The sequence below is a fragment of the Brachypodium distachyon genome, chromosome 1 (genome assembly GCF_000005505.3).
Source record: "Brachypodium distachyon strain Bd21 chromosome 1, Brachypodium_distachyon_v3.0, whole genome shotgun sequence".
Lineage (NCBI taxonomy): Eukaryota > Viridiplantae > Streptophyta > Magnoliopsida > Poales > Poaceae > Brachypodium > Brachypodium distachyon.
In genome coordinates this window covers 31,788,205-31,802,734 of record NC_016131.3, presented here as the reverse complement: position 1 = coordinate 31,802,734, position 14,530 = coordinate 31,788,205, and the positions used below count along the sequence as shown (strand labels likewise).

Genomic DNA, 14,530 nt, shown 5'->3' with positions numbered 1-14,530 from the left:
CTAGCTTGGCTAGGGATTTCGAATTTGAGAGCGGAAATGCTCGCGGGCTGGGCCAAAATATGGCGCCCAAAATTTCATTTTTGGGTGCGTAAGGCCAGACCAAGAGTTGGTCGGCGTTTTTTGTCGACCGACCGTTTGACACTAACACCGGAATTGCTGACAGACTGTTCGACTCCTTTGTATTTTTCATTCCCGACCAACGGTCCGTCGCCCTACATACAAATTCCCGACCAACCGTCCGATATCAACTTCCCCGACCAACCGTCCGATATCAACTTCCCCGATATGTACACTTTTCCCGACCAACAACAGTCAGGAATTTTATGCAGTGGTGTAGTGCACCTCTGCGTTGGCTCGCTCAACTTGCCCGTTGCTCCTTGATAGGCAACGGAGGCAAAGTGAATCTTATGGCCCATGTCCCTGCAGTAAGCTTGGAACACCGCACTAGTGAATTGCGTGCCGTTGTCGGTGATGATGCCGCTGGGCAAACCAAACCGGCACACAATGCCTTTGAAGAACTTGATGGCTGCCTGCGTCGTGACGGCTCGGACATGCTCCACCTCGATCCACTTCGAAAACTTGTCGATGGCCACGAGCAAGTACTCGTAGCCGCCGACTGCTCTCGGTAGCTTGCCGACGATGTCCAGCCCCCAGACCGCAAACGGCCACGAGGACGAGATGACCTGTAGGGCTTGCGCTGGTTGGTTGCTCATCTTGGCGTGGAAATGGCATGCTTCACAGGTCTTGACTAATTGCTCAGCATCGACGAGTGATGTCGGCCAGTAGAAGCCGTGCCAGAATGCTTTCCCAGCTAGTGCCCTGGAGGCCACATGGTGTGAGCATGTGCCTCGGTGTATATCCTCCAGCAACGTGCGCCCTTCCTCCTGGGGCACGCAGAGGAGCATGACTCCGTTAGGGCGCCTCCGGTAGAGTTCCCCGTCCACCAGGGCATACATTTTAGCTTGCTGGGCTACTCGCTCCGCGGCAATGTCTTCCTCCGGGAGGGCCCCGTCCCTGAGGTAGCGAATAATATCTGCCCCCAGGGTGGTGGTTCCCGGCTAGCGTATGCCACCAATTTGGCGGCATGGTCTCCTGCGGTTGCAGGGTCACCTTCAAATGTCGGAGGGGCTTCCCCGGCAACTGTCTTGGGGTCGACAGAGGGCTTCGACTGCCTCTGCACGAACACCCCGGGAGGTACTTTGCTGCGTTCCGCTGCCCACTTGGACAGTTCATCCGCAACAAAGTTGTCCTTGCGCTTTACGTGCTCAAATCGAAGTCCTTTGAACTTGGACTCCAATTTCCGCACTTCTTCCACGTACGCTGCCATCTGGGGGCAGTCGTAGTCCTTGTTCACCTGGTTGATCATGAGTTGGGAGTCCCCGCGAACAACCAGGCGCTTGATGTCAAGGGCGATCACCGCGTGCAGGCCGGCAAGCAGTCTCTCATACTCTGTTGTATTGTTGGTGGAGTTGGCGAAGTCAAGCTGGATTACAAACTTGAGTTAATCTCCGTTGGGCGACTCGATCACCACTCCGGCGCTGGCGCCCTGCAAGCAGAAAGCGCCGTCGAAGTACATGACCCAGTACCCTTCGTCTAATGCACCGGGGATGCTCGCTCCCGGCTCTTCTTCGTCTATGCCCGTCGACGTCCACTCCGTGACAAAGTCAGCGAGAGAGGCGCTCTAGATACTCTTGGTGTTCGCGAAACGCAGCCTGAACTCTGCCAGCTCCATTCTCCACTTGGCCACCCTTTCGATGGCTTCACGGTTGGGGCGGGCCCTCTCCAAACAGAACCCTGACACCACCGTGATGCTGTGCGCCTGGAAGTAATGGCGCAGCTTCCTTGAAGCGAGCAGGATCCCAAGCAGAAGCTTCTGGACTTGCGGGGACCGTACCCGGGCATCGCGCAGCACCGTGCTAACGAAGTACACAGGATGCTGCCCTAGCCGCTTGCGGGGAGCAGCCTACATGGGCTGTCCCTCACCAGGATCCAGGGGCAGAGGAGGTAGCCGGGGGTTCTCCCGGCTCACCGGGAGCCCCCAGTCCTTTTGTCTCAGCCCCCAGGACTTGCTCTTCCCTCTCGGCGACGAGCACAGAGCTCACCACCTGATTCGTTGCCGCTAGGTACAGCAGCAACGGCTCGCCCAGTTTAGGGGCGACGAGGACCGGCAGCGACTTCAGGTATCTTTTAAGGTCCAAGAATGCCGTTCCGCTTCAGGGGTCCAATTGATTGGACCCTTCTTCTTCATTACCTTGAAGAAAGGCAGGGCTCGCTCACCCAGCCTTGAGATCACGCCGTAGGCTCAATGTGTTGCCGCCATGAACTTGATCAGCGCTGGCCGACCAATTATCCCGTTGTACGGCAACGTGGTGTGAGCCACATTGAAAATGATGTGCTCAGTCCGGAACGCTTCCCGGGAGCCGAAGGTCACCGGGAGGGTGATTCACCCCATGGGCTGCACCACTTCGGGGTTAATCCCCCGGAACGGGTCGGTGGTCTTCATCTGCTCCAGGGGAAGCTGAAACTTTTCCACCAGCTTGGCGGACAGCAGGGAGGCTTGCCCCGCTGTCCACCAGTACCTTGGTCACCGTCACGTTGTTTATGATCGGCGACACCACAAGAGGGAGAACCCCTGAACCCAAGGGACGGATCGGGTGATCGTCCGAGCTGAAGGTGATCGGAACGTGCAACCACCTCAACGGCTGCTGTGCCTCCACGCTGGGGAGGAGGGCGCAGACCTCACGCGTGAGCCGTTTCACGGCAACGTGAGACATGAGAGCATAGGCTCCCCCGTGGATACAGGCGACGTCGCGAGGTTCCTGAAAGCCAGGCTCGTCAGCGTCGTCGTCGCTGAAGATATCCCCGTGCTGCTCAGCACGAGGCTTGTCGCGTCCCCGGGGAGGCCGGTCCTTGCCGCCGCGGGCCTGGCCGTGGCACCGCAGGTTCTCCCTTGTCGCCGCTGGCTGTGTCCCGGCCTTCTCCACTGCGGGGGTTGTTTGGGCAGTCCCGGGAGAGGTGCCCGATATCCCCGGCTGAAGCAGGCCCCGGCAGCGCGGCGCTCCTCGTGGCGCTGCTCGCGCTTCTCCTTGATGGTCTGGAGAGAGCTGCATTCCTGCGCATCGTGGGTGGCATTGGTGTGGATGGGGCAACGTGCGGCCGCTGCCGGCTTGTTGCCCGATGCTCCTGCCGACGCCGCCTTATTGGGGGTCTCTGGGGAGCCCCCGGCTATGCGGCGAGTACCTGCTTTCCGCCGCGCTTCCGGGCGCCCTTCTTCTCGGAGCCCTCCGGTGTGTTTGCCGCCACTTTGGCGGCAAGCTCGGGCGCCAAACGCCCTTCCTCGGCCATCGCGCATTTGTGCGCGAGAGCGTAGAGATCCCTGGTGGTCCGGATCCGGTGCATGTTAAGCTTCTCATGCATCTTCGGGTCACGGACGTTGATGACGTCCGTGTGGATGATGGCGGCCACTTCCGCCTCAGGGATGGAGTAGGAGAGGTTGGAGAACCTGTTGGTGAAGCCCCGCAACGTCTCCCCCGGTTTCTGCACGACCGTGTGCAGCTCCGCCATGGTTCCTGGGTGCTTGTAGCCGGCCTGGAACGCGTTCACAAACTGCTCGCGCAGGTCAGCCCAGGAGGCTATGGACCCGGCGGGCAGGTTGAGCAACCAGGTCCTCGCTGATCCTTTGAGGACCATCGGGAACCAGTTGGCCATGACCTTGTCGTCGGCGCCGATGGCGTGCATCCCCAACGTGTAGGTCAGGAGGAAATCCTTGGGGTTCATGGTCCCGTCGTATGTTCCAAGCGCCGGTGCTCGGAACTTGCGGGGCCATGTCACCTGGCGCAGCTCGCGAGTGAACGCGGCGCAGCCGTCCTCGGGGCCCATGGGAGCATCCTCCTGCTCCTCCGGGCGTTGGCGTTCTACTTCACGCCGGCGCCGGCGCTCCAGGACGCCCCGCACGTCACCCCGTCTGACGGTCGGTGACAAATCCGAGGATCCCACAGGATCCTCGCCTCCTTGCCCTCCCAACGGGGGAGGGTGTTATCCGTGTCCTGAGACGCGAGGCGCGTCTCCGCGTCCCGGGTTCTTTCCCCGGCCTGAACCAGCCGGGGCGCCCTCGCCTTGCGGCTGCTGAGCGGCGAGTGCAAGTAGCGCGTCCAGCTCCGCACTCCATGCTTCATGCGCCGGCGTGCCTTGCGGTGGCTCATAGCGCACCATGACACGCGCGGCTATGATGGCTTCCGTCATGGTCTGGGCGGGAGGCTGCCGATTCTCCGACCGGCTGCCCTCCGCCCTGTCACCCGGTGCCCTCGGATGAGTGGAGAGAGACTCCGTCGGCGTCGCACGCGACACGCTGTGCTCTTGGCGCAGCTGCCGCTGCGCTTCTTCGGCCCATGAGTGGGCTCGCTGGCCGGCGCGGGCGGCATTATGGCCGCTCGCGCGCTTGGCTCCGGCGCTGGGGGCCACTAGCCCCCTCGGTCGGTTGTCTGCCGACGGCCGAGGAGGTGGATGGGGCAGCTGCGATTGCTGCTGCTGCCGTGGAGGGGACCCCTGGTCCCCGTGCACTTGTGACGCACGCGCGGCATAATGGGACCGAGTGCGCATGCCGAGAGTGTCATGCAAGTCGACCCGGGGCTCGTGCCTTCTTGGGTGGCATGGCGAGCTAGTCGTTGAAGATGCTGCAGGTGAAGGAGCCGGTGTTGGTGACGATGATGCCGGCGATCACCCGAAGCTCTCTGCACGCCCCCCTACCTGGCGCGCCAGATGTCGGAGCACGGTCTCCGGCACCGGGGATGCCGAGCACCCCCTTTTTGGTTTGGTGGAGGGCGAGGTGATCGCAACGGCAATCGCCGGCGTGGCGATAGGCACGATGAGTAGACACGTGGGTTTTATCCGGGTTCGGGCCACCAAGAGGTGTAATACCCCACGTCCTGCTTTTTGTTATATTCACAAGTTTGAGTGCGTACAGATCACCCGGGGGGTTCCCGGGCTGGCTACTCGGGTGAATGCTACCCTACGTTCTAATTACTTGGGTCGGAACCCTTTGACCGGTGGCATTGGTCCTCCTTTTATAGGCAAGGGGATACCACGGGCGCCACGGTGTGCAGCGTGACACGTTAGCTAGACGCGTGTCACGTCCACACGGAATACAAATTTGTTCATCCATGCAGCGGCCGCCCTACTGTACACGGTAGAAAAAGTAGCTCTTAGGGCGACTATTCTAGCCTTGCTAAACAAGACTAGGCCTCCTGATAAGACTCCTGTCGGTGCATTAAATGCACTGCGCCCGCCGTCTTGTCCTGTCTTCACTGTTCTGCGGGTCCCGCTTGCATGCCCGAGCGCGGGTTGCCAGGGCGCACCTTCCCGGCTAGCGCATCCGCCAGTTGATGGGAGGCGTTCCTTTGGGTTCCCAGGACCGGGGTTCCCGGGAGCATTCTGTACTTGGTTCCTAGCTTTGTCTTCACTCGGGGCCATCCCCTCGAGGCAGGCTTCCCGGGGTCGTCACTTCCCGGGAGTCCTTCCTGATGCGGCCCCGTCAAAGGCGACCCACCCGTCTCGTATCAATGGGACCCCGTGGGCCACTGGTATGGCAGTAGCCCCTGGGCATGGGCCGGCAGCCTTGACGCCTCTTCAAGTTCTATCCTCTGTCGGTTGCCGGGCTACGCCCTACCCGACGCGTGGGTCCCAAGGGGAAACCCCTGGGCACCCGGCCCCGTGGGCCGCTTTTATCGTTCCACTCCTCCGAGCGAAACGGTCGGGTGCAGGATCTCGTGCCTTATCTCCCTTAATCACCAGGGAGTTAAGGCCACGTTGCGTACTCCCCTCTTAATCTCCGGTTCTTTAGGGCTCTTTACTGCCCATCGTGGGGGTGTCCGTTGCAATCCGCCAGCCCCGATAAATACCCAAGGCTGGCGGCGGGCACTCCCCATTGCCTTTTGCTCCTGCCATTGCCTCTTCCCAAGCTCCCCGCACTCCAACTCCGACCAAATTCACCTCTCCACCTCCGCCGATGTCTTCCAAGGGGCAGAACCGTCCCAAGGTAGAAAAAGTAGCTCTTAGGGCGACCGTTCTAGCCTTGCTAAACAAGACTAGGTCTGCTGATAAGACTCATGTCAGTGCATTAAATGCACTGCGCCTGCCGTCTTGTCCTGTCTTCACTGTTCTGCGGGTCCCGTCTGCATGCCCGAGCGCGGGTTGCCGTGGCGCACCTTCCCGGCTAGCGCATCCGCCAGTTGCCGGGAGGCGTTCCTTTGGGTTCCCGGGAGCATTCCGTACTTGGTTCCTAGCTTTGTCTTCACTGGGGGCCGTCCCCTCGAGGCAGGCTTCCCGGGCTCGTCACTTCCCGAGAGTCCTTCCTGATGCGGCCCCGTCAAAGGCGACCCACGCGTCCCGTATCAGTCATGACCCCGTGGGCCACTGGTACGACATTGGGTAAGGCTTTCAACATCTCAATCCTTGGTGTCGGCTTTCTTCTTAACTATCATGAAAATAACCAACTCTCATTCCTGCAGGGAGGCTCTGACGGCCACTCAGTCTTAGACGTACATCGTGTCTGAGATCCCGGCAGCTCCATCTCCCCGTGCCGAACCTACAACTCAGGCCACGGGAGAGACCGAGACTGCTGCGGAGCCGACATCCCCCGTCCGGGATGTCGGCCCGTGCATCGACGCTTCGAGCGTCGCACAAGCCGGGATGCCACAGCCGGGACTGCTCCTTCATCGGCAGCAACCGAGACTCCTCAGCAGCTGGCCACAGAGCCCCAAGAACCCCAAGAATCGTAGACTACAACAACACCGCCGTCATCGCCGCCGTAGCCGCAAACTACCCAACTAGCGGCTGCGGAAGATAGGAGAACTAGGAGCTCCGCTATCCCGGCGGGACAAGCACCTCCGAGTTCCTCCAGCTCACAGTCTGTCCGGGGCAACCAGGGAGTTCCCCTCAAGACGACCAGCGGGCAAAGCTGGGGGTCGCTGGGCCAGTTCGTAATGGACTGGAACAACGCCGATAGTTACGAGGTGACCTCCAGCACCCTCCAGACAGCACGGCAGAGCCCTCTGGTGGGGCCCGCACCTGTGGCGACTCCGGAGTCTGTGTCGGCCCGGATGTTCCAGGCAAGGGTCGCCTTGTTTGAGTCCAACCAAGCTGCTGAAGTATGACAAATTCCTTGAAGTTTTTACTTTATTTCTAGTATCCATACTCCTAGTCCTCGAGGTTTAGGGCGAGTAAGAATTAGGCCCTGTTTGGTTGGACTTAAAACTGTTTTCTGACTTTTGGCTTATAAGCCACAAAAGCACCAAATTAGGTGCTTTCGGCTTTGGCTTTTGACATTTGACTTGATATTGTTAGATGATGGTATAAGCAAAAAGCCAAAGTCAAAAGCAACTATTTAGGTGCTTTTGTGGCTTATAAGCCAAAAGTCAAAAAGCAATTTTAAGCCCAACCAAACAGGGCCTTAGTCGGCCTAAAGCTTATTTTAGAAAACTTCAAACACTCTGTAGCACTTAAAAACTTCAAACACCATTTCCTGAGATTTAGGCCGGGTTTAGAATAGTCGGCCTGAAGTTTAAAAACTTCAAACACTTATTCCCCGAGATTCAGGCAGGGTTTAGAATAGTCGGCCTGAAGCTTAAAAACTTCAAATACTTATTCCCCGAGATTCAGGCCGGGTTTAGAATAGTTGGCCTCAAGCTTAAAAACTTCAAACACTTATTCCCCGAGATTCAGGCCGGGTTTAGCATAGTCGGTCTGAAGCTAATAACTGTTGACTTCTCACTGCAATAGAATTAACTGTTGATTATTGTCTTGCAGACATGCATGAACAAGCGCACTGCCACCTTTAAGGTCCTGCTGGCGAAGCACAAGAAGCTGGCGACAGAGCACAAGGCTTTGGTGGCCGAGCGTCAGAGCCAGAGTAAGTACATTTTTACCGACATAAAAACTTTGCCCGAATATTAATGCACTGCGAAAACTAATATGTGCTCTCGTTCACAGCCGGGGACAATGCTCAAGTGTCGGAGCTCTTGAAGCGCGTCACTGAAGTACAAGGTACAAGCTTGTACTTATCCCGGGTTTCATCCATTTTAAACTCAAGCTTCTGTAACACACGTCTACTAAACATATGAGACGACTCGTCTAGAAGAGCAGCACCGGGACGAAGTGGCCCGGCTGAAGGCGCAGCTCGAAGCGCAGGCGGAGGCGCATTAGACCGAGGTAGGTCAACTTACCTCGGCTCTGTCTAACCAAGCCGCCGAGAAGATCCTCCTTGAAGGCGAAGTGCAGAAATGCAAGGATCTTGTCGTCGAGGTCGAGACCCGCGCCACTGCTGCCGAGAAGGAGAAGGCCAAGAACGCCCGCCTGCTCAGCGTGTGCAGGCGTGACCTCATCAAAATCGATGCAATGCTGACTAGTAAGTTGCCCTTGTCCAAATCTCTTCCTCTGATCATTTGTCCGAAAAAAGCAATAGGGTGCCGAGACTCATTACTATCTTTTTGCATTTGTCAGAATTTTTCCCACAATCTGTTGATACTGCCCAAGCTCCCGTGATCAAGGCTCGTAAAAGGAGGGATCCAGCCGGGGCAGTACCCTTTGAATATGACTTGGAGGATTACTTGGTCAGCATTGCGAGCCGGGTTAAGCCTCTGAAGTCGTTCGGGGTAAACATGCTCAATGACGGCATCCGGGCCTTCCGAGCATTGTGGCCGGGAGAAGAAGCTCCGACCGACATCTCGGAATTGGCGAAGCGCCTTCTAGACCGACGAGGTTTTGTCGTTTGTACTCTCTTGGTACGACGGCATCAACCTCGACGTGCTGCAATCGATGCGAGTCGGCTCCCCCATCCTCTCAGATCCGGAACTCATCGCGAAACGGCAGGAGCGGGCCTACTCCTTTATCCAATATGCCGATGTGCATAAATTTGTGGAGGGCCCGGTGTCAGAAGCAGATGCAGAAAAGGCCGAGAAAGACGAAGAAGAAGTCGACGAAGAGATTGTCGTCGAGTCGGCTTTTACTGCAACGGACGCTCCGTGTTCCGGCGCCGCCAATCCTTCTGTTTCTTCTTAGGCATGTCGGGAAAAATACTTTAAGATTATCGGATCCCCGGGATGCCTGGTGCACATGTAACCGGGTTAAAACACTTTTGTTTGTCAAGCACCATACTTTTAATTTATTTAAGTCTTTTAATTATCGATTTCCCGACCGAGTCCCCGAGTTTATCTTTTCTGTTGGTGAAATTTTATGACTCCGACTCTTTGTCTGCCTTGTCGGCATTCGACGTATGAATCGCGAAGTCATAGAACAACCCTTCAAAAAGTTAAACTCGACAAATTCGCTTGGCAATACTCGAGACAAGAATGAAATGCTGGGTTAAGTAAAACAACGCGCATCTCGGCTCGCTTCTTTGCTTGTTTCCACAATCGTTTTTCATGTGTCCAGTTATCTCATACCCAATCTCTAGCTTGCCATGAAGCCAGGTTGCAGACAACAGCTTAGTCATAGAGGGGGTTTTCAGTACCGACACACGACTAACCGACATAAGATTACACAACCAAGCCATGCCGACATACAAATAGATAATTGCAATTCAATACTTAAACAGCATGGAAGTCCCCGAGTCCCTTTTAAGAACCCGGCAGATAATTTCATTGTCTCAAAACATTCAACATAAGGGAAAAACGATACAAATACTCATCTTTCAAGTATAGAACGGAAGAAGCAAAGCTACATTCCATGGCCTCTTAGTCTCCTCGCCTGACCTGTCCATCCTGTTTGCTTCAGGATCCTGCGCATCTATAAGATAGTAGGAATCGTTGTGTAGTGCTTTGCTCACAATGAAGGGTCCTTCTCATGGGGGTGACAGTTTATGCATCCCGGCTGTGCGCTGCACAAGTCGGAGCACGAGGTCTCCTTTCTGGAATACTCGCTGGTTTACCCTCCGGCTGTGATAACGCCTTAGGTGTTGTTGATAGATGGCCGACCGAGATAGAGCCAATTCCCGTGATTCTTCGAGCAGGTTGACATCATTTTCTCGGGCCTCTTTTACCTCGGCCTTCGTATACATGGTCACTCGCGGACAGTCATGTTCAATGTCGGCTGGTAAGACAGCTTCCGCCCCGTATACGAGGAAAAATGACGTGTAGCCTGTAGAGCGATTTGGAGTTGTCCTGAGACTCCATAGCATAGCTGGGAGTTCATCTAACCAGCATCCTAGAGTGCGTTCCAGTGGCTCAATCAACCGAGGTTTTATGCCGGCTAGAACCATGCCGTTTGCTCTCTCAACTTGTCCGTTGGACTGAGGATGTGCCACGGAGGCGACGTCTAGCCGGATTTTCTTTTCCGCGCAAAATCGCGCAAAAGGTCCTTCCGCGAAGTTCGTTCCGTTATCCGTAATGACACTGTGGGGGTAACCATACCTCAAGATGATGTCCTTCAAGAATGATACCGCGGTCTTGCCGTCACACTTTCGTATCGGCTTCACTTTGATCCATTTGGTGAACTTGTCAACCAGGACCAAAATATGCGTCATGCCTCCTCGCGCCCCCTTGAAAGGTTCCACCACATCCAAACACCAAACAACAAATGGCCAAGTGATTGGAATAGTCTTGAGCTCAGATGCCGGCATGTGAATCTTGCTGGCATATCTCTGGCAATCATTGCATTTCCGGACCATGTCTTCTGCTTCCTGTAGCGCACTCGGCCAGTAGAAACCGTGCCAGAATGCCTTGTCCACCAATGTTCTTGAAGACGCATGGTGACCGCACTCTCCCTGATGAATATCTCGGAGTATCTCATGCCCTTCTGCCGGCTCGACGCATCGCTGCAAGACGTTAGTAACACTCTTCTTGTATAGTTCACCATTGATGATAGTGTAGGCCTTTGCCCTTCTCTGAATTTGCCTTGCCGACACTTCCTCTTCTGGGAGACTCCCATATTTGAGATAAGACATTATCGGTTGTGCCCAAGCCGGCACGGGACGAGTAGCAAAAACTGGCTCATCAGGTATGTCTACCTCCATTGGCTCAACCGCCATTGCTTCCGCCGAGTTAGGGCGCTCGGTCCCCGGGTTATCAGAACCGCTGCCACCGTCAATGTCCATTGGGGTGGCGTCACCTTCTGAGCTTGCTGGGATAAAAATTGACTCCGATTCTGCTAAGGGCTTGATGGATGGTTTGCGTAAATGTTCCAATGCCACTCCAGCCGGGATAGCCTGTCGCATTGAGCGGAGCTTCGACACCGTGTCGGCTGCCTCATTCTCCGCCCGCGGTATATGATGGAATTCGCATCCTTCGAAGTGACCACTGATCTTCTGAACATGAAAACGGTATAGCGCCATATTGGCATCCAATGCATCCCAATTGCCGGAAGCTTGCTGGACTACCAAGTCGGAATCGCCAAAACACTGAATCCGGCGAACGCCTATCTCTTTTGCCATCTTCAGTCCATGCACAAGCGCCTCATACTCGGCAACATTGTTGGATGCCGCAAAATGAATTTGTAGCACATATTGAAGTTGGTCGCGCTTAGGCGAAGTTAATACTATGTCGGCACCAAACCCACTTTTCATTTTAGAGCCATCAAAATGCATCTTCCCGTACCTAGTTTCAGGCGGCGGTGGTTCATATTCTATCTCGGCCCAGTCTACCAGGAAATCCGCGAGAGCCTGAGATTTTATGGCATCCCGTCTGTCGTACTGCAGCGTGTAGGGTGCTAACTCAATAGCCCATTTTGCGATCCGGCCACTTGCGTCTTTATTGCTCATGATTTCCGAGATGGGCGCCTCGCATATAACCCAGATCTGATGCGCGTTAAAATAATGCTTCAGCTTCTTTGCCGTCATATAAACGTCGTATGCCATCTTCTGGTAATGGGGATAAGTCTGCTTAGATGACGATAATACCTCGCTCAGGTAATATACCAACCTCTGCATCGATTTGCCATTTTCATCTCTTACGACTCTGTTTGTTGCTGCTATGTACAACAACATTGGCTTTTTTTCCATCGGCGAGGCTAATATCGGCGCCGTAGCAATCATCTTTTTCAGCTCTTGAAAGACTACTTCTACCTGTTGCGTCCACACAAATTTGTCGGTTTTCTTAATCAGCTGGTATAAGGGCATTGCCTTTTCACCCAGCCGACTAACGAAACGACTTAGCGATGCTAGGTATCCAGTGAATTTCTGCACATCTTTGAGATATTTCGGCAATTTCATTCTCTCTATGGCGGCGATTTTCACATGGTTCGTTTCTACACCGAATGTGCATTTGGTCGGGTTTAACTTCATTCGGAATCTCCTCAGATTTGCGAATGTTTCCCGGATATCATCCAACAACGTGGCGCTTTCTTTGGTTTTTATGACGACATCGTCGACATACACCTGCACATTTTTGCCGAGTTGATCGTGCAAGCATTTCTGCATGCATCTTTGATAAGTAGCCCCTGCATTTCTCAAACCAAATGGCATAGTGCGATAGCAATAAGCCCTGAACGGGGTGATAAATGATGTCTTTATTTGATCATTAGGGTTCAGCGGTATCTGGTGAAAACCAGAGTACGCGTCTACAAAAGACAGCAACTCACACACGGCAGTGGAGTCGATCACTTGATCGATCCGAGGTAATGGAAAAAGATCTTTGGGATATGCTTGTTCAGGCTGGTGTAGTCGATACACATGCGCCATACCTTGGCAGCAGTTGGGTCGTCTTTTTTCTTCTCGACCATGACCGGGTTTGATAGCCAGTCGGGATGCAATACTTCCATGATAAAGCCGGCAGCTAGAAGCCGGGATATCTCTTCCGATATGATTTTCCTTCTGTCGTCAGTGAAGCATCGAAGGGGCTGCTTCACTGGTCTTGCGTCTGGTCTGACATGTAATGAGTGCTCAGCTAGCCCTCGGCACACCCGGCAGGTCTTGATTTGACTGTGCGAAGATGTCCCGATGCTCACGGAGGAAGCTGGAGAGTTCGCCTTCCTACTTCGCACCCATGCCGGCACCAATGATGACGGTGCGGTCCGGGAACTCACTGTCGACCTGTATCTTCTTCGTCTCCTTGGCTGCCTGAAAAGCCACACTTCCATGGGAATTGGTCAAAACCGGCAGGCCAATTTGTGCTGCCTGGGCCAACGCAACAGCTTCTTGTAACTTCTTCTTCTCGCCAGCGATGACTAATGACTCGGCCAAAGCAGACCCTGCCGCCGCACACTCCATCGAACGCTTGTATTTGCCAGTAATGGTTATGGTACCATTTGGCCCTGGCATCTTCATTTTCAGATAGCCAATGTGGGTAGTCGCCATGAATTTGGCCAGTGCCAATCTGCCCGGCAGCGCATGGTACGGACTGCTAAGGTCCACCACTTCGAACACTAGGTTCTCGGTCCGACGGTTCTCCCTGGTGCCGAATAAGACGTCAACTCGGATCTTGCCTACCGGGGCACAAGACATTCCCGGCACGATACTGTGAAAGATAGTCCGGCTAGGCTCAACCATGTTATCAGTAATACCGAGCTTGAGCATCGTGTCCCGGTACATGATGTTTATGCTGCTCCCATTATCAATGAGAACCCAAGTGAATTTGACGTTAATGTCGGGCCCGATGAGTGTCGGGTCAACCACCAGAGCATATCCACCAGGATTTGGCATGACCTTAGGATGATCTGCCCCGTTCCAGTTGAGCTCCTGTTCCGACCAGTACATAAACTTCGGAACTGCCGGCATCACAGCATTGACTTCCATCTCTCGCCTGCACCGACTCTGCTTGTCAGCCGGTTCCGTGATGAAAATCATGTAGCTCTGGTGATGCTCCTTGTATTCATTTCTTCTGGAATATTGCGGGATACCCTGGTCCTCCACCTGATTGACAGCATTGTTTGCCGGAGGGGGCCCCTAGATCTGGGCATTAGCGCCTGTGACCGGTGGAGGAGGGGGCAGCCAACTTGCCTCACCCTTCTCGGCTCGCTGCATCCAGCTGCATTGCCGGGTCGTGTGATTTGCCGGTTTGCTGGGATTGGTCGTGTGAAAACGACAAGGCTGATCCAGCATCACCTCGAACGTATACTTCTGCTTATCTTGCCAGGGTTTCTTTTGCTCTCCTTTCTTGACCCACTGCTGATTTCCAGTCTTCTGATGCTGGCTAGAGCCGGCATCAGGTTGATCCTGAATAGCGGCGACATGGGTTGGCCCATACTGGTAACCCGACCTGTCGTCCCTTCTCTTGTTGCGGTGGTCTTGATGATCGTTCCTCCGGAATGCCCCGACAGGATTGTATATCGGCTGCTCCCTTTGCGGTTCTGCCGGCATCAGCGATGGCTGAGTCGGATCACCGAGCACATACATGTCGGTGATCTTGATCATTTCAGACAGAGTTGCCGGCATTTCTCTTTGCAGCCTCTGCCACAACATGCTGCCATGCCGGCATCCTTGGGCAAACCAGGCTATGGCTTGCGACTCCACTATCCCTTCACAGAAATTGCGGAGATTGTTCCATCTTGTCAGGTAATCCCGGTCAGTTTCGTTGTCCCTTTGCTTGCACATGGACAACTGCTA

At 54.9% G+C, this 14,530-nt stretch overlaps 1 protein-coding gene across 1 annotated transcript; it reads right to left on the bottom strand.

The window, feature by feature from the left end:
• Window positions 1-9,835: 9,835 nt before the first annotated feature.
• LOC112270039 lies at window positions 9,836-11,845 on the bottom strand. Its single transcript, XM_024457687.1, has 2 exons — window positions 11,528-11,845; window positions 9,836-11,296 (listed from the first exon to the last, which is right to left on the bottom strand). The coding sequence occupies exons 1-2, from the start codon at window positions 11,843-11,845 to the stop codon at window positions 9,836-9,838; spliced, it is 1,779 nt and encodes a 592-aa protein (XP_024313455.1).
• Between the last annotated feature and the right edge of the window lie 2,685 nt (window positions 11,846-14,530).